This window comes from Pseudophryne corroboree (genome assembly GCF_028390025.1).
Source record: "Pseudophryne corroboree isolate aPseCor3 chromosome 3 unlocalized genomic scaffold, aPseCor3.hap2 SUPER_3_unloc_12, whole genome shotgun sequence".
NCBI classification, from domain to species: Eukaryota; Metazoa; Chordata; class Amphibia; order Anura; family Myobatrachidae; genus Pseudophryne; species Pseudophryne corroboree.
The window spans coordinates 1755703-1781407 of NW_026967500.1; the positions used below are offsets into that span (position 1 = coordinate 1755703).

The following is a 25705-nucleotide window of genomic DNA, read 5'->3' on the forward strand; positions in this document are numbered from 1 at the left end:
TGAGATCCGTACAGGGTTTCATTGTGCATCTTTAAAAAAATTAAAAATAGTTTAAAGTAGGAAAAAAATATGCGTGGGGTCCCCCCTCCTTAGCACAACCAGCCTCGGGCTCTTTGAGCCGGTCCTGGTTGAAAAAATATGAGGAAAATATGAGTAACCTCACCGCTGACTGCAAAGTTCCCACCACTGGATACAATGGAGCGCATAGGCGCTACATTGTATCTCTGCCGTGCGCAGCCTCACTGACACTACAGGAGCACACAGCCAATCAGGAGAGTGTCACGACGTGGTGCTCCCTGATTGGCTGAAGGGACCCTCTTTGACAGGAGTCAGGGGGGGTCCTGGCAGTCGGGGAAAGGGGTCCCATGTGTAAACATGGGACCCCTTTCAGTGCGTGGATCGGGTATGCGGTTTGTTTTTTTGCCAAGTACGTGGATTATTACAAAAGGACACGACACAATGGATTTAGGTGAGTATAATTTTATTTTCAGGTACCCTGGAATCGACGACGAGACGTGGGCCGAGTCGACATCTGAACATAGGTAAGTATGTATGTATGGAGGTGTGCATGTATGTAATAAACTTGTACTGTCACGGTGTGTGTGTCCTGTTTTTTGTTGGGTATTTTTTTAGTAGTAGTACTACAGGTACCAGCGGGCCCGGTTTTCCACCACATGCTGGTACTTGTGGTTTTCCAAGTACCAGCTTGCGGGTGAGGCTTGCAGGGACTTGTAGTACTGCTACTAAAAACAATATTCTGAATTTTGACACTTGGCTATCAGCCCCCCATCCGCCGCACTTGGATGGGGGGGGACAGCCTCGGGCTTCACCCCTGGCCCTTGGGTGGCTGGAGGGAGTGGAACCCTTGATTTAAGGGGTTCCCACTCCTCCAGGGTACCCCGGCCAGGGGTGACTAGTTGGGGATGTAATGCCAGGGACGCCAGGACCACAATAAAAGTGTCCCCTGGCTCTGGCATTATGTACCTGGCTAGTGTAGCCCGGTGCTGGTTCAAAAAATACGGGGGACCCCTACACTTTTTGTCCCCCGTATTTTTTGCACCAGGACCAGGCGCAGAGCCCGGTCTGGTTGATTAAATATGGGGGAACCCCAGTCATTTTTTTCCTCATATTTTTTCAACCAGAATTGGCTCAAAGAGCCCGAGGCTGGTTTTGCTTAGGAGGGGGGACCCCACTCATTTTTTTTTTCAAATTTTCCATCATTTCCCACCCATTCCCACTGATAACCATGCATGGATATCATGGATCCGTGCATGACTATCAGAACACGGTAAAAAAAAGCAGGTCTGTTTTAAAACGGCTTTTTTTTACGATTTGTATTTTTTCACGGCAGTGTTTGACTATTGCCGGCAGTGTTTGTGAAATACAAATTTTAGTAAATTACAGAGTTCTACCAAAATAACAGGCGTATTTGACCGATGGTGTATTCCATCGTATTTTTACTACACAGCCGTAATAAAAATACGAATGCCCTCATCACTGCCGTGATTTGAGTTTAGTCAATTCCCGAGATGACACTTTGAAGAAAAAACACCATCTCGGTCAAAATCGGGACCTTAGTAAATATACCCCACAGTTTCTTATATGATTTTTGAATTTAATTTATGTCACAATTTGGTCATTTTGTTGCCAATAAGACTGTGTAACCCTGGATTGCCAACCTCACGCATATCTTTACCTGTAAAACTTGGCTAGCTGCATTATCATCTTTCATTTTCTCTGTTCTTCTTTCTCTTCTTTCTTCTCTTTACTTTATTCTGAACGTGCTCTCTCATCCGGTTGGACAGCAGAAGCACTTGTTTCCTGCTTGGTAAGAGTACTCACTCATTCAGCAAAGATTACTGCCATACTCCACAGGATAAGCCCAATCTCTTCTAATCTTGGAAGCCAATCTCTGGTAGACCTGGTAAGTAATTGGTGGGGAGACCCGCAATGAATACCAGGTGCAGTAAACCCATATGCTGAACAGCAGAAGGAAACTACCCACCTACCATCTATTTTCCATCTAATTTTCAGTGTCTATCTGGACACGCTATGTAAGACCTTCTTTATAAAAATACGAGGGGTATGTGATATGGATCCGTTTTAGGTATCATGAACCCCCACAACAAAGGGGACACCAGATACTAATAGCCCCCCTTCTGCAAGGGGCATTGAGAGATACAGGCTTTGTAACCAATGTCTTTTTGATGGTTAGACCTCAAGGAGGTACTAATCCTTTGAATTTAAAAGCCTTATGGTAACAGCACTGTCTCAACGTAGAGCAGCAGGTGTTTAAGTACCCATAGAGGCAACACTTTTACTCACTGAGATCTATGACTTGTATCTTTGAGAGGGACAATGTTAAGAAATTATTTGCAACTATAGAGACCGCTGAACGATGAACCCTGTGGGGATAATTAATCTGTCTTGTGATATTAGGTATAGACAGAGACATTCAAGTAATTATTTATTAAGTCAAATATTCTCACCTAGGCAGTTATTCACTATCAAGTACAACTCCATCTATGGGGTGCCAATTATGCAAAATAAACTGGTAATTTGCATATATACATAAAATAACGCTTTGAAGTTGTGTGCTACTTAATCTTATTTTCTCTGACGTCCTAGTGGATGCTGGGAACTCCGTAAGGACCATGGGGAATAGCGGCTCCGCAGGAGACTGGGCACAAAAGTAAAAGCTTTAGGACTACCCGGTGTGCACTGGCTCCTCCCCCTATGACCCTCCTCCAAGCCTCAGTTAGATTTTTGTGCCCGAACGAGAAGGGTGCACACTAGGTGGCTCTCCTGAGCTGCTTAGTGAAAAGTTTAAGTTTAGGTTTTTTATTTTCAGTGAGTCCTGCTGGCAACAGGCTCACTGCATCGAGGGACTAAGGGGAGAAGAAGCGAACTCACCTGCGTGCAGAGTGGATTGGGCTTCTTAGGCTACTGGACATTAGCTCCAGAGGGACCGATCACAGGCCCAGCCATGGATGGGTCCCGGAGCCGCGCCGCCGGCCCCCTTACAGAGCCAGAAGACAGAAGAGGTCCGGAAAATCGGCGGCAGAAGACGTCCTGTCTTCAATAAGGTAGCGCACAGCACCGCAGCTTTGCGCCATTGCTCTCAGCACACTTCACACTCCGGTCACTGAGGGTGCAGGGCGCTGGGGGGGGGGCGCCCTGAGACGCAATAAAAACACCTTAGATGGCAAAAAATACATCACATATAGCTCCTGGGCTATATGGATGCATTTAACCCCTGACAGTTTTCCTTTAAAAAGCGGGAGAAAGGCCGCCGAGAAGGGGGCGGAGCCTATCTCCTCAGCACACAAGCGCCATTTTCCCTCACAGCTCCGCTGGAATGACGTCTCCCTAACTCTCCCCTGCAGTCCTGCACTACAGAAACAGGGTAAAACAAGAGAGGGGGGGGCACTAAATTTGGCAGATTAATAATACAGCAGCTATATAAGGGAAAAACACTTATATAAGGTTATCCCTGTATATATATAGCGCTCTGGTGTGTGCTGGCAAACTCTCCCTCTGTCTCCCCAAAGGGCTAGTGGGGTCCTGTCCTCTATCAGAGCATTCCCTGTGTGTGTGCTGTGTGTCGGTACGATTGTGTCGACATGTATGAGGAGGAAAATGATGTGGAGGCGGAGCAATTGCCTGTAATAGTGATGTCACCCCCTAGGGAGTCGACACCTGACTGGATGGTCTTATGGAAGGAATTACGTGATAGCGTCAGCACTTTACAAAAGACTGTTGACGACATGAGACAGCCGGCAAATCAGTTAGTACCTGTCCAGGCGTCTCAAACACCGTCAGGGGCTCTAAAGTGCCCGTTACCTCAGATGGTCGACACGGACCCAGACACGGACACTGACTCCAGTGTCGACGGTGAGGAAACAAATGTGATTTCCAGTAGGGCCACACGTTACATGATCACGGCAATGAAGGAGGTTTTGAACATTTCTGATGCTACAAGTACCACAAAAAAGGGTATTATGTGGGGTGTGAAAAAACTACCCGTAGTTTTTCCTGAATCAGATGAATTAAATGAGGTGTGTGATGAAGCGTGGGTTTCTCCCGATAAAAAACTGCTAATTTCTAAAAAAATTATTGGCATTATACCCTTTCCCGCCAGAGGTTAGGGCGCGGTGGGAAACACCCCCTAGGGTAGATAAGGCGCTCACACGCTTATAAAAACAAGTGGCGTTACCGTCTCCTGATACGGCCGCCCTCAAGGAGCCAGCTGATAGGAAGCTGGAAAATATCCTAAAAAGTATATACACACATACTGGTGTTATACTGCGACCAGCAATCGCCTCAGCCTGGATGTGCAGTGCTGGGGTGGCTTGGTCGGATTCCCTGACTGAAAATATTGATACCCTGGACAGGGACAGTATATTATTGACTATAGAGCATTTAAAGGATGCATTTCTATATATGCGAGATGCACAGAGGGATATTTGCACTCTGGCATCAAGAGTAAGTGCGCTGTCCATTTCTGCCAGAAGAGGGTTATGGACGCGACAGTGGTCAGGTGATGCGGATTCCAAACGGCAAATGGAAGTATTGCCGTATAAAGGGGAGGAGTTATTTGGGGTCGGTCTATCGGACCTGGTGGCCACGGCAACGGCTGGGAAATCCACCTTTTTACCCCAGGTCACCTCTCAGCAGAAAAAGACACCGTCTTTTCAGGCTCAGTCCTTTCGTCCCCATAAAGGCAAGCGGGCAAAAGGCCACTCATTTCTGCCCCGGGGCAGAGGAAGGGGAAAAAGACTGCAGCAGGCAGCCTCTTCCCAGGAACAGAAGCCCTCCCCCGCTTCTGCCAAGTCCTCAGCATGACACTGGGGCCTTACAAGCGGACTCAGGTACGGTGGGGGGCCGTCTCAAGAATTTCAGCGCACAGTGGGCTCACTCGCAAGTGGACCCCTGGATCCTGCAGGTAGTATCTCAGGGGTACAAATTGGAATTCGAGACGTCTCCCCCTCGACAGGTTCCTGAAGTCTGCTTTACCAACGTCTCCCTCCAGCAGGGAGGCGGTATTGGAAGCCATTCACAAGCTGTATTCCCAGCAGGTGATAATCAAGGTACCCCTCCTACAACAGGGAAAGGGGTATTATTCCACGCTGTTTGTGGTACCGAAGCCGGACGGCTCGGTGAGACCTATTTTAAATCTGAAATCCTTGAACACTTACATACAAAGGTTCAAATTCAAGATGGAGTCACTCAGAGCAGTGATAGCGAACCTGGAAGAAGGGGACTATATGGTGTCTCTGGACATCAAGGATGCGTACCTCCATGTCCCAATTTGCCCTTCTCACCAAGGGTACCTCAGGTTTGTGGTACAGAACTGTCATTATCAGTGTCAGACGCTGCCGTTTGGATTGTCCACGGCACCCCGGGTCTTTACCAAGGTAATGGCCGAAATGATGATTCTTCTTCGAAGAAAAGGCGTCTTAATTATCCCTTACTTGGACGATCTCCTGATAAGGGCAAGATCCAGGGAACAGTTAGAGGTCGGAGTAGCACTATCTCAAGTAGTGCTACGACAGCACGGGTGGATTCTAAATATTCCAAAATCGCAGCTGATTCCGACGACACGTCTGCTGTTCCTAGGGATGATTCTGGACACAGTCCAGAAGAAGGTGTTGCTCCCGGAGGAGAAAGCCAGGGAGTTATCCGAGCTAGTCAGGAACCTCCTAAAACCAGGCCAAGTATCAGTGCACAAGGGTCCTGGGAAAAATGGTGGCTTCTTACGAAGCGATTCCATTCGGCAGATTCCACACAAGAACTTTTCAGTGGGATCTGCTGGACAAATGGTCCGGATCGCATCTTCAGATGCATCAGTGGATAACCCTGTCTCCGAGGACAAGGGTGTCTCTCCTGTGGTGGTTGCAGAGTGCTCATCTTCTAGAGGGCCGCAGATTCGGCATTCAGGACTGGGTCCTGGTGACCACGGATGCCAGCCTGAGAGGCTGGGGAGCAGTCACACAGGGAAAAAATTTCCAGGGCTTGTGGTCAAGCATGGAAACATCATTTCACATAAATATCCTGGAACTAAGGGCCATTTACAATGCCCTAAGTCAAGCAAGGCCTCTGCTTCAGGGTCAGCCGGTGTTGATCCAGTCGGACAACATCACGGCAGTCGCCCACGTAAACAGACAGGGCGGCACAAGAAGCAGGAGAGCGATGGCAGAAGCTGCAAGGATTCTTCGCTGGGCGGAAAATCATGTGATAGCACTGTCAGCAGTATTCATTCCCGGAGTGGACAACTGGGAAGCAGATTTTCTCAGCAGACACGATCTCCACCCGGGAGAGTGGGGACTTCATCCAGAAGTCTTCCAAGTGATTGTAAACCGTTGGGAAAAACCAAAGGTGGACATGATGGCGTCCCGCCTCAACAAAAAACTAGACAGGTATTGCGCCAGGTCAAGGGACCCTCAGGCAATAGCGGTGGACGCTCTGGTAACACCGTGGGTGTACCAGTCAGTATATGTGTTCCCTCTTCTGCCTCTCATACCAAAGGTACTGAGGATTATAAGACGGAGAGGAGTAAGAACTATACTCGTGGCTCCGGATTGGCCAAGAAGGACTTGGTACCCGGAACTTCAAGAGATGCTCACGGAGGACCCGTGGCCTCTACCTCTACGAAGGGACCTGCTCCAGCAGGGACCCTGTCTGTTTCAAGACTTACCGTGGCTGCGTTTGACGGCATGGCGGTTGAACGCCGGATCCTGAAGGAAAAAGGCATTCCAGATGAAGTCATCCCTACCCTGATCAAAGCCAGGAAGGATGTAACCGTGCAGCATTATCACCGTATTTGGCGTAAATATGTTGCGTGGTGCGAGGCCAGGAAGGCCCCTACAGAGGAATTTCAACTGGGTCGTTTCCTTCATTTCCTGCAAACAGGACTGTCTATGGGCCTAAAATTAGGGTCCATTAAGGTTCAAATTTCGGCCCTGTCGATCTTCTTCCAAAAAGAACTGGCTTCAGTTCCTGAAGTTCAGACGTTTGTCAAAGGGGTGCTGCATATACAGCCTCCTTTTGTGCCTCCAGTGGCACCTTGGGATCTCAATGTGGTTTTGAAGTTCCTAAAATCACATTGGTTTGAACTACTCACCACTGTGGACTTAAAATATCTCACATGGAAAGTGGTAATGCTATTGGCCCTGGCTTCAGCCAGGCGCATGTCAGAATTGGCGGCTTTATCCTATAAAAGCCCTTACCTAATTTTTCATACGGATAGGGCAGAATTGAGGACTCGTCCTCAATTTCTCCCTAAGGTGGTTTCAGCGTTTCACCTGAACCAGCCTATTGTGGTACCTGCGGCTACTAGGGACTTGGAGGACTCCAAGTTGCTGGACGTAGTCAGGGCCCTGAAAATATACGTTTCCAGGATGGCTGGAGTCAGAAAATCTGACTCGCTGTTTATCCTGTATGCACCCAACAAGCTGGGTGCTCCTGCTTCTAAGCAGACTATTGCTCGTTGGATTTGTAGTACAATTCAGCTTGCACATTCTGTGGCAGGCCTGCCACAGCCAAAATCTGTAAAAGCCCATTCCACACGGAAAGTGGGCTCATCTTGGGCGGCCGCCCGAGGGGTCTCGGCTTTACAACTTTGCCGAGCAGCTACTTGGTCAGGGGCAAACACGTTTGCTAAATTCTACAAATTTGATACCCTGGCTGAGGAGGAACTGGAGTTCTCTCATTCGGTGCTGCAGAGTCATCCGCACTCTCCCGCCCGTTTGGGAGCTTTGGTATAATCCCCATGGTCCTTACGGAGTTCCCAGCATCCACTAGAACGTCAGAGAAAATAAGAATTTACTTACCGATAATTCTATTTCTCATAGTCCGTAGTGGATGCTGGGCGCCCATCCCAAGTGCGGATTGTCTGCAATACTTGTACATAGTTATTGTTAACTAAATCGGGTTATTGTTGATGTGAGCCATCTGTTCTGGAGGCTCCTCATGTTATCATACTGTTAACTGGGTTTAGATCACAAGTTATATGGTGTGATTGGTGTGGCTGGTATGAGTCTTACCCGGGATTCAAAAATCCTTCCTTATTGTGTACGCTCGTCCGGGCACAGTATCCTAACTGAGGCTTGGAGGAGGGTCATAGGGGGAGGAGCCAGTGCACACCGGGTAGTCCTAAAGCTTTTACTTTTGTGCCCAGTCTCCTGCGGAGCCGCTATTCCCCATGGTCCTTACGGAGTTCCCAGCATCCACTACGGACTATGAGAAATAGAATTATCGGTAAGTAAATTCTTATTTTAATATTGAATTAAAAGTTAAGTTTTATTGTCTGACTACAATCATAAGAGTGCCCCAACACAGAGTCTTTCTTTTTTCTTTTTGGTGTCACAGTGACATCACATATATCTATAGTAATAATACATTTACATGACTGGGGAGGTGAGGGGGTCTGGAAGCATCACAGTGACATCACTTATATCTATAATAATACATAGACATGACTAAGGAGGTGAGGGAGTCTGGGAGCGACACAGTGACATCGCTTATATATAGTAATAATACAGGAACTGGGAGCATCACAGTGACATCACTTATATCTATAGTAATAATACAGGATCATGACTGGGGAGGTGAAGTGATCTGGGAGCGTCACAGTGACATCACATATATCTAAAGTAATAATATAGAGACATGGGCCCTCATTCCGAGTTGTTCGCTCGCAAGCAGATTTTAGCAGATTTACTCACGCTAAGCCGCCGCCTACTGGGAGTGAATCTTAGCTTCTTAAAATTGCGAACGACATATTCGCAATATTGCGATTACACACTTCTTAGCAGTTTCAGAGTAGCTTCAGACTTACTCGGCATCTGCGATCAGTTCAGTGCTTGTCGTTCCTGGTTTGACGTCACAAACACATCCAGCGTTCGCCCAGACATTCCCCCGTTTCTCCGGCCACTCCTGCGTTTTTTCTGGAAACGGTAGCGTTTTTTCCCACACGCCCATAAAACGGTCTGTTTCCGCCCAGTAACACCCATTTCCTGTCAATCACATTACGATCACCAGAACGATGAAAAAGCCGTGAGTAAAAATCCTAACTGCATAGCAAATTTACTTGGCGCAGTCGCACTGCGGACATTGCGCATGCGCACTAAGCGGAAAATCGCTGCGATGCAAAGAAATTTACAGAGCGAACGACTCGGAATGACCCCCATGATTGGGGAGGTGAGGGAATCTGGGAGCGTCACAGTGATGTCACTTTTATCTAAGGTAATAATACAGGGACATGACTGGGAAGGTGATCTGGGAGTATATACAATGATATTGATGTTTCCCTCATTTTGCAGGATTACACAGTAGTGAAGAAGACATCCAGCAGCCGTCCCTGTGTGTCAGGAGGACTGAGCAGGACCCAGAGCCCCATCACGGTGCCTCCACCTCACTCACCAATACATGAGAGACACAATGACCAAAAGAGCTTGGAACTCACCAACAAGATCATTCAGATTCTGACTGGAGAGGTGACTGCTGGGAATGGGTCATTATACAGTAACACCAGGGGATGTGTCTGGGTGATGACTGGAGAGGTGACTGCTGGGAATGGGACATTATACAGTAACACCGGGGGATGTGTCTGGGTGATGACTGGAGAGGTGACTGCTGGGAATGGGACATTATACAGTAACACCAGGGGATGTGTCTGGGTGATGACTGGAGAGGTGACTGCTGGGAATGGGACATTATACAGTAACACCAGGGGATGTGTCTGGGTGATGACTGGAGAGGCGGCTGCTGGGAAAGGGGCATTATACAGTAACACCAGGGGATGTGTCTGGGTGATGACTGGAGAGGTGACTGCTGGGAATGGGACATTATACAGTAACACCAGGGGATGTGTCTGGGTGATGACTGGAGAGGGGACTGCTGGGAATGGGGCATTATACAGTTAAACCAGGGGACGTGTCTGGGTGATGACTGGAGAGGTGACTGCTGGGAATGGGGCATTATACAGTAACACCAGGGGATGTGTCTGGGTGATGACTGGAGAGGGGACTGCTGGGAATGGGGCATTATACAGTTAAACCAGGGGACGTGTCTGGGTGATGACTGGAGAGGTGACTGCTGGGAATGGGGCATTATACAGTAACACCAGGGGATGTGTCTGGGTGATGACTGGAGAGGTGACTGCTGGGAATGGGACATTATACAGTAACACCAGGGGAATGTGTCTGGGTGATGACTGTATCACTGTGTGTGTCAGGTGTCTATAAGGTGTCAGAATGTCACTGTCTATGTCTCTATGCAGGAGGGGGTGTATATAGAGGAACACAGGGGTCTGTACAAGGACGTGATGATGGCGAATCACCGGCCCCTCACATCACTGGGTAAGAGGAGACTGTCAGGTATTGTACAGGGGAGAGCAGGTATGGGGGCCCCTATATACACACGTCATCTGATAATCACATATATACACTGTACTCAGTCACTGTGTGTCTCCTACAGATGGGCCCAGTAACAGAGATACCCCAGAGAGATGTCCCCGTCCTCTGTATTCCCAGGATTGTACAGAGGAGAATCACAGGATCCCACAGGAGGATCAGGTAGGTGGGATTTAGGGTCTCCCCAATATACCAAAGTGACTGTCACTATATGATCTGTAGAGGAGCTGTGTGTATTATACACTGATATTATACTGTTTCACCTCAGTTTAATGTGACTGTATGCAAATGTCATTATAGTGGGGGGTTTTTTCTTTTTAGGTAGAACGTCTGTCTGATATTAAAACAGAAGATATAGAGGGAGAAGAAGAGACGTATGTGACTGATATGAAGGCAGAAGATACAGAGGGAGAAGAAGAGACGTATGTGACTGATATAAAGGCAGAAGATATAGAGGGAGAAGAAGAGACGTATGTGACTGATATAAAGGCAGAAGATCTAGAGGGAGAAGAAGTGACGTATGTGACTGATATAAAGGCAGAAGATACAGAGGGAGAAGAAGAGACGTATGTGACTGATATAAAGGCAGAAGATATAGAGGGAGAAGAAGAGACGTATGTGACTGATATAAAGGCAGAAGATATAGAGGGAGAAGAAGAGACGTATGTGACTGATATAAAGGTAGAAGATATAGAGGAAGAAGAAGAGACGTATGTGACTGATATAAAGGCAGAAGATATAGAGGGAGAAGAAGAGACGTATGTGACTGATATAAAGGCAGAAGATACAGAGGGAGAAGAAGAGACGTATGTGACTGATATAAAGGCAGAAGATACAGAGGGAGAAGAAGAGACGTATGTGACTGACATAAAGGCAGAAGATATAGAGGGAGAAGAAGAGACGTATGTGATTGATATAAAGGCAGAAGATATAGAGGGAGAAGAAGAGTCGTATGTGACTGATATAAAAACAGAAGATATAGAGGGAGAAGAAGAGACGTATGTGACTGATATAAAGGCAGAAGATACAGAGGGAGAAGAAGAGATGTATGTGACTGATATAAAGACAGAAGATATAGAGGGAGAAGAAGAGACGTATGTTACTGATATAAAGGCAGAAGATACAGAGGGAGAAGAAGAGACGTATGTGACTGATATGAAGGCAGAACATATTGCGGGAGAAGAAGAGACGTATGTGACTGATATAAAGGCAGAAGATACAGAGGGAGAAGAAGAGACGTATGTGACTGATATGAAGGCAGAAGATATAGAGGGAGAAGAAGAGACATATGTGACTGATATAAAGGCAGAGGATACAGAGGGAGAAGAAGAGACGTATGTGACTGATATAAAGGCAGAAGATATAGAGGGAGAAGAAGAGACGTATGTGACTGATATAAAGACAGAAGATACAGAGCGAGAGGAAGAGACGTATGTGACTGATATAAAGGCAGAAGATATAGAGGGAGAAGAAGAGACGTATGTGACTGATATAAAGGTAGAAGATATAGAGGGAGAAGAAGAGACGTATGTGACTGATATAAAGGCAGAAGATAGAGATGGAGAAGAAGAGACGTATGTGAGGGGTGATCAGCAGTGTAAGGAGGAGGAGATCCCTACAGATATCAGCACAGGTGAGTAATAAACACTTATTACAGAAGTCACATATTCTCATTGCTCAGTCACTACAGCAATCTCTTATCCTACACCCTCCTCCGCCATCAGCCCTATTCTCAGTTGGGTGTTTCTAACGCAAGGCTATCCATGACAAATATCAAATGGAGAGTTATTACACACTTTACTATAATGTTATTCAAAATAACAAGCAGAAGTTTATTATTATTATTATTAAGGATTATATATATTAGCGGATGCAGAGGTGCACAGGTAATGGTGTAAGACACGTGTAGAGAAATATATATAAGAAGACAATCTCTTATAATAATGGCTATTTGACACTAATTTCGTATGTGAATCGCAGCTTCTTAGTCAGTGATCACATGAGACAATATAGGTAGTGGAGAGGAACAGAGCGCTGTGACCAGACGCTTCCTAAGGCCGCGCGTCCCACTGTCACGGAATGGGTTTAGGTCACACGGGACCTGGCCAATTAGAGGATTTACGCTTTCAATCGCCTGTTACTGACTCCACACACTGGACATTGGGCGGGTACAATGCTGCCACCACCAGACTCCTGGTTCCCGTGGCTCGGTTCTGCTCCGTATGCGTCAACACGCTGTCTTACCGCACCTGTGTGGTGATGACTGATCCCCACTGGTCACTTGACCAGGGCTCTGCATGGTAGTTGGCTGAAGGCGGAGTTTGGAGATGCCAGGGTTACCCTGGACAGCAGAACGGGGCTACGTTTGGCATACCCCTGCTGGTCACAAGATGAAGTTGTCGTCTTGAGGCAAAAGATGTTTATTCGCTCAAATCAAGTCCTGAAAAGGCCCCTCCCTTCTCCCAGGGGATATCATACAGCCAGATGTTTACACAGAAAGCAGATTGTATAATACCTACACAGGGCTCACAGCACTCTATACAGTAATACACTATCTCCGGGGGTAAGCCCTCCATGTCTCTTCCATCCAATCAGGATAATACATTACATTGTAAAAGGAGATAACGGCATGAATCAGTTTCCTCCTTCCTGTCACACAGACAAAGGGGGGAATTCAGACCTGACCGCTACGCAGCGAGTTTTGCCGCCCTGCGATCAGAAAGTCGCCACCTACAAGGGGAGGGTATTTTCGCTGTGCAGGTTAAACGGTTCTAAAATATTCACTGCTCTATAGAGCTAGTGCAAATAGTCACAGATCTGTGAGCGTTGCTCAGTAACTAATACTATACTGTGGGCCTAATTAAGACCTGATCGCAGCAGCAAAATTGTTCTCTAATGGGCAAGACTATGTGCACTGCCGGTGGGGTAAATCTAACATGTGCAGAGAGAGGTTTGGGTGGGTTATATTGTTTCTGTGCAGTGTACATGGTTTTGCCCATTAGAAAACTATTTTGCTGCTGCGATCAGGTCTGAATTAGGACTTGTGTGCAGTAATTCCCTAGTAGCATTGTATGGTAAAGGCAAGTGTCACAAAGAGGCTGAGGCACCTCTGTTAATTTCATGCAAGTCCTGTTCTGCAGGTGTGTCACATCAGGACATTATACAGGACGGGTTTTGTGCAGCTTGTTATAGTCCACCTACCTCAGTTTCTGGGTACCAGCCAGCTCCTTCAGTCTCTGGGCAGGAACCTCCATGGGCTTCCTTTTTCTCAGTTACTGGGTCATATAACTGACCACCTGGCTACTCCTGCAGTTATTCCCCCTGTGGGAGTTCCTCAGCAGGTATATACTGCTATATCAGTCCCCAATGTCTCTGGCTATGCCAGTCACAGCCATTAATCCCCCTTCGTTGGACGTGCTCTCTACCTCGGTACAGAGCCTGACACAAACCTCTATGGCCTTCTAGCAGATGTTACTGAATGACAGGCCTTTACCCTCTAGGGCCACTAGGCGTACTGTCTCATCCTCTCATCTGCACAAATTACAGATTCAGAGGCATCATCTGGTGATGAAGAGGCTGATGTCTCTCTCAAATGGTCCCCCTCAGGAGGGGAGGAGGGTCACTCGCCCTGGATGTGGCTGCAATGAGTACTGGTCAAATCCATCCTAAAAGTGGAGGATGATGAGCCTGCTCCTGAACCGAAAAACTTGCACCGTTTTAAGCTCCAAGGAGGAGTTTCCTCAGCCTGAACACCTTATGGAACTCAGGCGTGAAGCTTGGAATACTCCGGGAAAGAAGTTTCCGCTGCCTAAGCAATTAACTTCTTTCTACACTGTTCCAGCTACTGACTGTACAAAGTGAGAGATTCTCCCACCGGTGGATTCTCATTGCGCACGTTTGGTGAAATCACCCACCTTGCCTATTCCTTCAACGTCTTCCTTAAAGAAAACTGTGGATAGCAGAATGGCCTCCAAAGCGTCGGCTACCTCTGTCCTTGCTAGACGCATCTCCTCACTCTGCTTATGGAAAGAGGATATGGATTCTAAGAAGGCATTGGGATTCTTACCCTTCATGGGGGATATCTTATATGGAGCGGAATTGGATAAAATAATGGCTACACTAGCGGCTGCCAAGACGGCTTTCCTGCCCTTGGCTCCTACGCCAAGGGCTCGGACATCCACTTTTCGTGCCCTTTGCCCACAAGGGAAAGCCAGACCTTCCTTAGACAAAAAGGTCTACTGAGACTACAAACCTAGGTCCAAGCAGGCCACCAGCCAAATGTGATGACAGGCTTGTAGCATGACAGGGTGGGCCTCCTCCTGGGGGACCCCAGGGTGTTAGGCCAACTTCTTTAGTTTGTGCACGCCTGGTGCCTAACTACAACAGACGCCTGAGTGCAAGAAGTGGTCTCTTATGGGTACGCTGGCTACTTCAAGAGACGACCCCCTCAACAGTTCTTTTGTACAGGCCTCCCTTCAGACCCCAGCAAGGTTTTGGCCCTACAAAAGGTTATTCAATCCCTCTTGCAATCAGGAGTGAAGATACCAGTCCCTTGCTCTCAATACGGGACCGGGTTTTATTCAACACTATTCCTGATGCAGAAACCGAATGGATCTCATCGACCTATGGTAAACCTTAGTCTCTCAAATTTGTCAGAGTACCCAAGTTCCATATGGAAACACTATGCTCCATTGTTCTAGCATGGTGACTAGACATTTAGGATGTTTACTTGCATGTTTCTATAGTACCTTCCCACCAAAAATTCCTACGGTTTGCTATTATTCACCAAAATGACCAATTTCAGGCATTGCCTTTTTGGACTCTCCACTGCGCCCAGGGTCTTCACGAAAATTATGGCTGTTATGGCAGCACATATACGTTGTCAGGGAGTCAGAATTCTTCTTTATCTGGATGACCTGGAGGTACTAAACAACTGTCTCCAGCTGACTATTTCCTTCCTACAACAAATATGGCTCATCAACTGGAAGAAGTCATCCCTCACGCCTTCACAGTGTATGATACATCAGAGAGAACTTTTGTAATCTCGAGTCCAGAGGCTCTTCCTGACCACTTTTTCCGAGGGGTCTTTGGAAGTTCAAACAAGAAGGAGGTACCATCAAAGTGGTAGTCCCGACATGGCCCATGTGTCATTGGTTCTTCGATCTACAGAACCTATCCATAGACGCTCCCTTTCCACTTCCCCAGCTACCAGACTTGTTGTCTGAGGGTCCCTGTCTACCTCCAGACCTAGCTCATCTAAATTTGATGGCGTGGCTCTTTGAGTCATCCATCCTAAGAGCAAAAGGATTCTCAGTCGGTTGTCCAAACCATGCTTAAAGCGAGAAAGCTGGAATTTGCCCATATCTATTATCGGGTGTGGCATATATACCTTCAGTGGTGCGCTACAATGTGCTATAACCAACAGTTTTATAGAGTATCTAGGATTCTCACCTTCCTCCAAGCTGGACTTCGCTTAACAACGTTGAAAGTGCACATCTCGGCGCTTTCCATCTGGTTCCAACAGTAAATTACTTCACTACCGGATGTTCGTACATTACTAAGGTAATGTCCCAGTCACATATTAATGAGGTAATTGTGGTAGTGGCCTTCCTCTCTCCAAACTTTTGACTGGGCAGCCCTCCCTTGATGTGGTCATTGCTCTAAGGAGTTATGGGGATCGTTCCAGTTCCCTTTGGAAATCAGACTCCCTCTTTGTCATTTGTGGCCTCAACAAGAGGGGGTGACCAGTAGACAAACTGTTAGGCGCCGGGGTCCGCTCGTCTGCGCGGCCCGGCGCCTAGCAACTAGGGACGCCGTGCGCGCACAGCCGCCGGCTCCCTAGCAACGCTAGACGCTGGGCGCGCTGAGCCGCACGGACCCTAGCAACGGGGACGCCACTGGCGGACCGCGTTCCCCGTTGCTGGGTCCTTTTGAATTAATAGTGCACCTGTTCTCTGGCCGTGCAGCAAGGCAGCTGCACGGCATTTATTCTAATCAGCTCTGTCAGCAGCTGATTGGAGGACTCCTGATTAAATACACTCTCAGGGCTTCTCACAGATGCCGGTAATAGCTTCCTGCATGCTGCCTTTGTTTGCTGAGAGTCTGTTTCCAGTTCTGCTGTATCCGGTCATTCCAGTCCTCTGAAGTCCTGTACTCGGGAGTTATCATCTCGTCCCTGGAGTCCTGACTGATCACCGTTTAACATCCAGTGGTGTTCGTGAGTCGCGGCTCTGCCGTGTGTAGCGGCTCGGCCGCTTTACCCTTTATGTTTTGTGTTTTGGAGCATTTGCGGAGGGTTCCGCTTCCACAGGTCCACTCTGGTATTCGGCGGTGCCGGGTAGGAGTATTGGACAAGTGGATTTTGGTTGTCCTTTTCCCTGGCGGTTTCTCCGCACATACTTTAGGTTTTGTAGTTAGCTCATAGCCCCTGGCCTGTTTGTTTAGTTAGAGGGCCTCTTGTCATCATCCTGTCTCGGATTTCCCTTTGTCTCTCACTAAGACCGGGGGGCATCGGAGATGGGCAGACATAATCCGCCCTTCAAACGCGGCTGCCAAGGGCTCAAGAAACCATAGTCTCGCAAGGGATTTCTGACAGCACGGGTGAGACAACAGAGTTAGGGCGCCAGGGGCTATTGTTCTTTCCTGCTCCCTTCCCCAGCATTCCGTTCCAGCGCTCCGGTCCTTGCCATAAGATCTCCTCTGACCAGGAGTGCTGGAATCATAACACAAACAGACTCTGGCCAGATGGATTTGTATGACTATATCAGAAGTGTACAGTCAGGCTGACCTTCCTGTACCCGCTACAGTTTCAGCTTATTCTATTCACTCTGTGGGTCCCTTGTGGGCAGCCACCGTGGCGTGTCTGCAGGACAATTGTGCAAGGTGGGTACATGGTCTTCTATCCTTTCTTAGGTTGTATGCCTTTGATACATTCACTTCCCAAGATGCTTCATTTGGATGCTGGATTCTTTTATCCACTCAAGAGCATCCCTTCCCTTAAATAACTGCTTTGGGATATCCCCATGGTAATCCCTGTGGAGCCATATGGAACCCAAAGAAGAAAATGAGAGTTATGGTAAAACTTTCTATGACCGGACGGTCCCGTATGACAGCCCTCACCGCTTTGTGTCCCGTCCCCAGTCACAGAATGGAGTTTTAGGTCACACGGGACCTGGCCACATAGGGGATTCCCACTTATCGTCAGTAGCCGCCTGTTACTGACTCCACCCACTGCGCAGTGGGCGGATACTATGCTGCCACCACCAGACTCATCATAGCCATGGTGTCTGGAACCACGGTTCTGCTCTGTATGCGTCAACACACTGTCTTACCACACCTGTGTGGTGTTGACGAATCCCTACTAGTCACTTGACTAGGCCTCTACCCGGTAGCTGGCTGGAGGCAGAGCTTGAAGACACTGGGTGCTCCCAGGACAGCCGCAAAATGGAGCTAGGTTTGGCCTAGCTCTGCAGGTCACAAGATGAAGCGGTCGTCTTGAGGCAGATGTTTATTTACTCAAATAGCCTTCAAAAAGACTTCCCTATTGCTAGGGGCAACAGTAATACAGCAAGATGTTACAGCAGAAAGTAGTTGTTATAATACAGCTCACAGGCCTCCTCGTTTTATACAGTGAAACCACACTGCATCTCAGGGGTAGTCGTCCCCCCCCCCCCCCCCGAGTCCTTTCCATCCAATCAGGATATCTTACAAAATATAAATAAATTACATTTTAAAAGGATATAAGTACATGAAGCAATTTCCTCCTTCCTATCACACACACAGTTTGGTGTCCTTTAAAGTCCAGTCCTTACCACCAGGGAGTTTACAATTCGCCTATGATACATTTATCACATAGCTTCAAGATACGGTTTGTATTTGATTTCCCAAACAAATGTTCCTCATCCTTCCTGCATATACCATTCAGGATTCGTATATCAATCAAACCAGCTACATAAATAAATACAGGTTCCAAACCCATACCAATGCATACCACTTTACATATTCACACAGTCTCAGCATTTACCTGCCGGGCACTGTCCAACATCAAAAAGGTTTTTCTGCTGCGGGGTACACTGGGCTCCACAAGGATAGACATTGGGGTGTAGAGTAGGATCTTGATCCGAAGCACCAACAGGCTCAAAAGCTTTGACCTTCTTCCCAAGATGCATAGCGCCGCCTCCTATATCACCCCGCCTCCATGCACAGGAGCTCAGTTTGTAGTTGGTGCTTGCAGTGCAAGCATGTAACAGGAGGGGCTGCTCAGCAGCTCTAGAAAAAGCTTTTTCTGAGGAAAAAAGAAGACTACAAGGGCTGCAGCAGAGGCACAGATTGTGCTGGATGTCAGTAGACATTGCCTGCTGCAGCTCCATCTCTCCCCCAGCGGCGCTGTACACTCCCGAGCCCTGGTGGCCGGGTACCTACAGCGGAGGCTCCGGTTTTCTTCACGTTAGACACACACGGCTGAGGCTCTCCGGGATCGCGTGGCCGTGCTTCGGGAGGTGGTAAGTGGGTCCCACTTGCGGGACCCGGTCTTTATCGCGATCTGGCGCGGTCAGTGGGAGGCGGGCCGCGCGCGCTGGCGGTGGACACTGTGGAAGTACAGGCGATCCCACTAGATCACCAGGGCATGGGCGCAGGTCAGGTTTTCTCTCTAAACCAATTCTTATTTCGCCCACAGTACCCAGTGGTTTTGCCAGCAGAGGGGATAAGGCTTAGACCTGAAGCCCCTCCCCCAGCCCCAGGGCGCCATTTCCAGCAAGTGTTCCCGCCCTGGAGCTGCATATCTGTCTTTTCGTCACTACCTGTCAGTGTCTGCGGCGCCATTATTCCTCAGCTCACTGTTCCTGGGACTGCTTGGGCAAATCCTCCTATGTGAAGCTGCCTGGTTGTCAGCGCTGTGACTTTACATGACACTTAAGTATTCTACCTGCCTTTTTAGTCAGTGCTAGTAAGAAAGAGTGCATTTAGTCAGGGTTTTATAGTACAATTACCCTGTGATATACATCCAGTTCTTACTGTGTACTGTTATATCTACTGTTATATAGCTGTGTAAGCTAGTCCAGTGCAGTATTATTGTCTGTAATAACCTCTGCATTGTACAGACTGTGACTATCTGTGTGTGCATTTGATAGCTGAGTGGTGTCCATTTCATGTCTTTCACTCAACCTGCTATCCCTATATTCCATAACCTTAGGGGACTTGGTGCGTCAGGTTTTATCTAATATAGGGTTTTCACAAAGATTTACTGTATTACGTATTTTTCTCTGATTTAGTCACCATATCTCTCCTTTATCTCTGCTAGTGCTGACTACACTGCGCAGGGGTTTGGGCTAGAGGTAATAGTGCTGCTGATAATTGTACTGTGTTACCTCATACTGCAAGTTATATCATGTCTGCTTCTGAGGGTAACGGTTCTGGGGCTGAACACACTGCTGGTGTTGCTGAAGCCACAGGGCCATATGAGGAGAATATAGCAGCTGTGGGCTCTGGTTCTGGGGGCTCCTTGCCCCCCAGTGGGACTGTGGCAACGGAGGCACATACTGACCCACTGTGGGCCGCTTTTTCCACGCTTCTGCATACGCTAGTTCATAAACTAACTCCCCCTAGGGGACCCCCAATGCTGGTACAACCGTATGTGGTCCCTGCAGCTAACCTGCCGTGGGCGGACGATTTATCTGCTCAATTAAAGAAGTTGAACCAGTCCTTGACTACTAAAAAGTCTGACCAACGCTCACCTAAGTCCAAGAGGTCCTCTAAGCGAGCGCTTGTCTACTCACAATCCACTGCTGTCACTGACACCTCGTCTGATGAAGACGGCACATATACTGACCTCTCAGGTTCTGACTCAGATACGGCTGATGGGGAGGGTAGTTCACATGTGGATGTTCCTGATCTTTTGGAGGCTATTAAGTTAATTCTGCAGATTACGGATGATCCCGAGCCATCCGTCCCTCCTAAGAAACCAGATAGGTTCAAGCGTCAGAAAGTGGTTAAACAAGTTTTACCTCACTCTGATCACCTAGTGGATATACGTCAGGAACCCTGGGAAAAACCGGGTACGAAGTTTGTGCCTCAAAAGAAGATACTGGCTCGCTATCCCCTCGCGCCAGAGCTGTCTAAAAATTGGGAAACACCTCCTCCAGTGGACTCACATGTGGCTAGGATGGGGGTTTTCTCAGCTCTACCTGTCACTACCATCACGTCTCTAAAAGAGCCTACGGATAAACGTGTGGAGGGTTGTCTGAAAGCGATTTACACCCTCACGGGTGCTGCACAAAGGCCCACTATTGCAGTTACATGGGCTGCAGAGGCTATTGAAGCATGGGCCTTGGAGTTAGAAGCTGAAATCTCTTCTGACCATGCTAGACAATGTTATATATTGTCACAGCTTCTTGATATATTAAAGAGGCGGCTTCTGATGCTGGTGTTCTGGCAGCCATGGCTTCTACTATGTCAGTCCTGGCTCGCCGAATATTGTGGCTGAGATCCTGGTCTGTGGATCTGGATTCTAGAAAAACCCTGGAGGTACTCCCTTTCAAGGGAGATATTCTGTTTGGGGAGGACTTAAATAAGATAGTGGCTGACTTGGCTACTGCCAAAACTGCCTGTCTGCCTAATACCGCTCCTTCTGTGTCAAAGGCTAAAGGTACGTCCTTTCGCCCCTTTCGTCCTTCAGGTAAAGCAAAAGGTCAGGCGTACCATAAGCAGGCCCGCACTTCCAAACCTGGTAAGCCGAAGCCCAAAAAAGCCTGGGCTGCCCGTCAGCCAGCCACCAAGACCGATAAGCCTGCCGCATGACGGGGCGGGCCTCCCCCTGGGGATTCCAGGGTGGGGGGCCGGCTTCTAGGGTATACCCAGGAATGGTTGAAGACCACTTCAGATGCCTGGGTACGGGAAGTCATCACTCGGGGTTACACCATAGCCTTCAAATACCGACCCCCTCATCGATTTTTCCAGACAGACGTCCCTTTGGACCAGACAAAGGCAAAAACTCTACACTCAGTGGTACAGACCCTCCTGGATACAGGAGTCGTAGTATAGGTGCCTCTTGCTCAGAGGGGCCGGGGGTACTATTCTCCGCTGTTTCTAGTCCCGAAACATAATGGGTCCTCCCGGCCCATTCTCAACCTCAAGGCATTGAACAGGTTTGTGAAGGTTTCCAATTTCCGTATGGAAACCCTTCACTCTATAGTTCTGGCCTTGGAACCTGGGGACTACATGGTCTCCCTGGACATACAGGATGCTTACCTGCATATTCCTATAGCAGTGTCACATCAACAATACCTGAGGTTCGCTATTGGCAACCTCCATTACCAGTTTCGGGCGTTACCTTTTGGTTTAACAACGGCTCCGCGAGTCTTCACCAAAGTCATGGCGGTGATGACGGTGGTACTCCGCCGTCAAGGGGTCAGGATACTGCCGTATCTGGACGACTTGTTAATCCTGGCAAATTCCCCAGATCTTCTCCTACGTCATCTGGATATGCCGGTCCGGTTTCTACAAGCCCACGGGTGGCTCATCAACTGGAAGAAATCCTCCCTGGTCCCTGCTCAGAGCATGGTGCACCTGGGAGCGTTGTTGGACAGTCACAACCAGAGGTTGTTCTTGTCTCAGGAGAAAGTCCTGAAGCTTCAGGACAGGATTCGTTGCTTCCTTTCTCGTCCGAAAGTGTCGATACATTCGGCAAGGCGGGTGCTGAACCTAATGGTATCCGCATTCGACATGGTGGAGTATGCTCAATTCCATTCTCGCCCCAACCAGAGGCTGATTCTAGCCAAGTGGGACGGCCTGCCTCACCAGATCAGATCTCAAATGATCTTATTGACTCTGGAGGTCCGTCTGTTGCTACACTGGTGGCTCCGGGACCTACAATTGTGCAGGGGTCATCCCTTCTGGATATCCAACTGGGTCCTGTTGACGACAGATGCCAGTCTAAGAGGTTGGAGCATGGTGCTGGAGCAACACTCCCATCAGGGTTGGTGGACCAAGGAGGAATCTCTCCTCTCGATCAACATTCTGGAATTGCAGGTGGTCTTCAATGCGTTGAACCTGGCCCAGCGTTTAATTCAGAACCATCCTGTTCAAGTACAGTCGGACAATGCCACCACGGTGGCTTACATAAATCATCAAGGCGGCACTCGAAGCCGTTTGGCAATGAAGGAAGTCTCACGGATTCTACGTTGGGCGGGACCCCATTTACCGGCCATATCGGCAATCTTCATTCCGGGAGTCCTGAATTGGGAAGTGGACTTTCTCAGTCGTCAGGACGTGCATGCCGGCGAGTGGGGCCTCCATCCAGAAGTGTTTCAACTCCTTGTGGAAAAGTGGGGTCTTCCAGACGTGGATCTGATGGCGTCTCAACACTATCACAAGGTTCCGGTCTTCGGAGCAAGGACAAGGGATCCTCAAGCAGCATTCGTGGATGCGCTGGCGGTACCGTGGAGGTTTCGGCTGCCATATGTGTTCCCTCCGGTGTCACTCCTGCCCAGGGTAATTCGGAAGTTCAAGCAAGAAAAAGGAAATCTGCTTCTCATAGCTCAGGCGTGGCCCAGACAGCACTGGTTCTCAGACCTTCAGGGTCTATCGTCAGAGCATCCTATTCTACTTCCACAACGCCCAGACCTCCTTGTTCAGGGCCCCTGTGTCTACCAGGACCTAGCCCGGCTGTCTTTGACGGCGTGGCTCTTGAAGCTTCCGTCTTGAGAGCTAAGGGTTTTTCTGAAGAGGTCATTAAAACTATGTTGCGGGCCCGGAAACCAGCTTCTGCTCGGATTTACCATAGGGTCTGGCATTCCTACTTTGGTGCGCATCTAACAATTATGACACTTCCAAGTTTAGTACAGCCAAGCTTTTGGCTTTTTTGCAGCAAGGCCTAGAGTTTTGGCCTGCGCCTGGCCTCCCTAAAGGTTCATATTTCTGCCTTGTCGGTATGGTTTCAGAGAAAAATTGTGACTTTGCCTGATGTTCATACTTTCAGGGTGTGTTGTGTATCAAACCTTCCTATGTCCCGCCTGTGGCTCCTTGGGACTTGTCAGTGGTTTTGGAGACGTTGCAGGAGCCTCCATTTGAACCTCTTGGTTCAGCTGACCTTAAGTGGCTTTCCCTTAAGGTGGTGTTCTTGCTGGCTATTGCCTCTGCTAGAAGAGTGTCGGATTTATGTGCCTTGTCTTGTAGTTCCCCATATCTGATTTTTCACCATGACAGGGCGGTTCTTAGGATTCGTCCCGGATATTTACCTAAGGTGGTTTCTTCGTTCCACCTTAATCAGGAGATTGAAGTTCCGGCCTTTGTGTCTCCTGATTTGTCTCCCAAAGAGCGGTCTTTGGATGTGGTACGGGCTCTCCGTATCTATGTGAAGAGAACTGCTTCTGTTAGGAAATCTGATTCTCTCTTTATTCTGTTTGTATTTCACAAATGGGGCTGGCCTGCTCACAAGCAGACTTTGGCCAGATGGATTATAATGGTGATTGCACATGCTTATGTGAGGGCTGGTCTGTCAGCTCCTGCTCACATTACGGCCCATTCTACTCTGTCTGTTGGACCTTCTTGGGCGGCCCGCCGTGGTGCGACCCTTGCACAATTGTGCATGGCGGCTACGTGGTCCTCAGTGAACACGTTCATTAGGTTCTTTGCCTTCGATACCGCCGCTTTCCAGGATGCTTCCTTTGGACGCCGGGTTCTTGTGCCCGCTACTGTGCGTCCCCTCCCATTTAGGACATCCCCAATGTCTATCCTTGTGGAGCCCAGTGTACCACGCATCAGAAAACGAGTTTTATGGTAAGAACTTACCTTTGTTAAAACTCTTTCTGCGAGGTACACTGGGCTCCACAAGGCACCCACCCTGACGCACTTAGCTTCTTTGGGTTGGTATGGCATTAGCCGCTGACACTATTCCTGTCGGGAGAGTGTGTTTGTTGCAATTGGCAGTTGTCGTCTCCGTTACTTGCTACTGCATTGGGCGGGTTAAAAAAACTGAGCTCCTGTGCACGGAGGCGGGGTGATATAGGAGGCGGCGCTATGCATTTTGGGAAGAAGGTCAAAGCTTTTGAGCCTGTTGGTGCTTCGGATCAAGATCCTACTCTACACCCCAATGTCTATCCTTGTGGAGCCCAGTGGAGCCCAGTGTACCTCGCAGAAAGAGTTTTAACAAAGGTAAGTTCTTACCATAAAACTCGTTTTTCATTCACAAGATCTGCTAGGAGAGGGCAATTATCAGCCCATTTCCTGATCACAGAAGGTAGGGGATCATTAATCAGTCCTACATAGTAAGTGCATTTTTCCCTTTAAAATACATGTGACCACATCTTACATATAAATACATGTAAACATGCAATCCTACAACTGTGCACAGAGCACTACATATGACATGGTAAAACACATCATTAAACATATTTTTAAGCAGTCCGCGCCCGCCGCCCTAAGTACATTTGAAATATGGTGCCTAGCACCAGTTGTCCTTAAAATGGCGCTGGGCACTTAAGGGTTAACCCCTTATGTGCTGTGGCCGCCATTAACCATGTGGCCCCCAGGGTCTCCGGCCACACTTACCTTTTGTTAATTCTTTCTTCGAGGTTGATAGGATCCACAGAGCACCCACCCTGACACACCTGGCTTCTGTGGGTGACTCTTCGTAGTCACCGGTTCCCTACTCTTATCAGAAAGTGTGTGTTCTTGTGTGTGCCACAATCTCCCTTCTCTCCTGTCCTGCTCCTGCCTTGGGCTTGTTGGCAAAACTGAGCATGCCTGAGTATGGAGGTGTGGTATAGGGGGGAAGGACCAATGCTTCTTGAGATACCAGAAACGTAACTGTTTGTTGCCCAGGTCCTTCACCACCTGCATCCCCCATGGTAATCCCTGTGGACCCTATGGACCTCAAAGAGAGTAAACAAAGGTAAGTTTTACCATAACTCCTTTTTCTATAGCTTACTTGTTGGTTCTCTGCCACATGAAGGCAAACCGAGAACTGAGCTCACTAACGGAGATCACCAGTCCGATCTTTGTATCAGTCCTGGATGTCGCCAATGGTATTCTGCACATGCATGCACAATGCACCATGGGAGGTCGCTGGCTTCAGGGGACTATACCGTAGATAGGACCCAGAACCGCTTCATAGTTCCCAATTTCTAAAGCATAGTAATGGGACCTGTATGTAACATCTGTATACATTAAAGGATGAAGAAATACAAAATTGGTCCGTAAGGTACTGGCATTGCTAGTATAGAGACCTCATAGATAGAGATTTGCTTCATAATTCATGAGGAAACCAATGATTATGGGGATTCTGTACGGAT

The 25705-nt window shown here is 48.3% G+C and overlaps 2 protein-coding genes across 4 annotated transcripts in view; one reads left to right on the forward strand and one right to left on the reverse strand.

The window, feature by feature from the left end:
• Positions 1 to 25705, reverse strand: part of LOC134983315 (zinc finger protein OZF-like) — a 143631-nt gene that overhangs the window by 41034 nt on the left and 76892 nt on the right. The window lies entirely within an intron of this gene.
• Positions 1 to 25705, forward strand: part of LOC134983310 (oocyte zinc finger protein XlCOF7.1-like) — a 38203-nt gene that overhangs the window by 8283 nt on the left and 4215 nt on the right. For 2 of the 3 annotated variants that reach the window (XM_063949023.1, XM_063949025.1), the window contains exons 2-5: positions 9324 to 9497; positions 10283 to 10361; positions 10480 to 10577; positions 10737 to 12048. In XM_063949023.1, the coding sequence (XP_063805093.1) occupies positions 10328 to 10361; positions 10480 to 10577; positions 10737 to 12048 (1444 nt within the window). In that variant the 5' untranslated portion in view covers positions 9324 to 9497; positions 10283 to 10327. Of the gene's footprint in view, positions 1 to 1787; positions 1925 to 9323; positions 9498 to 10282; positions 10362 to 10479; positions 10578 to 10736; positions 12049 to 25705 lie in introns of those variants that run through there. The other variant, XM_063949024.1, reaches the window with a different exon arrangement.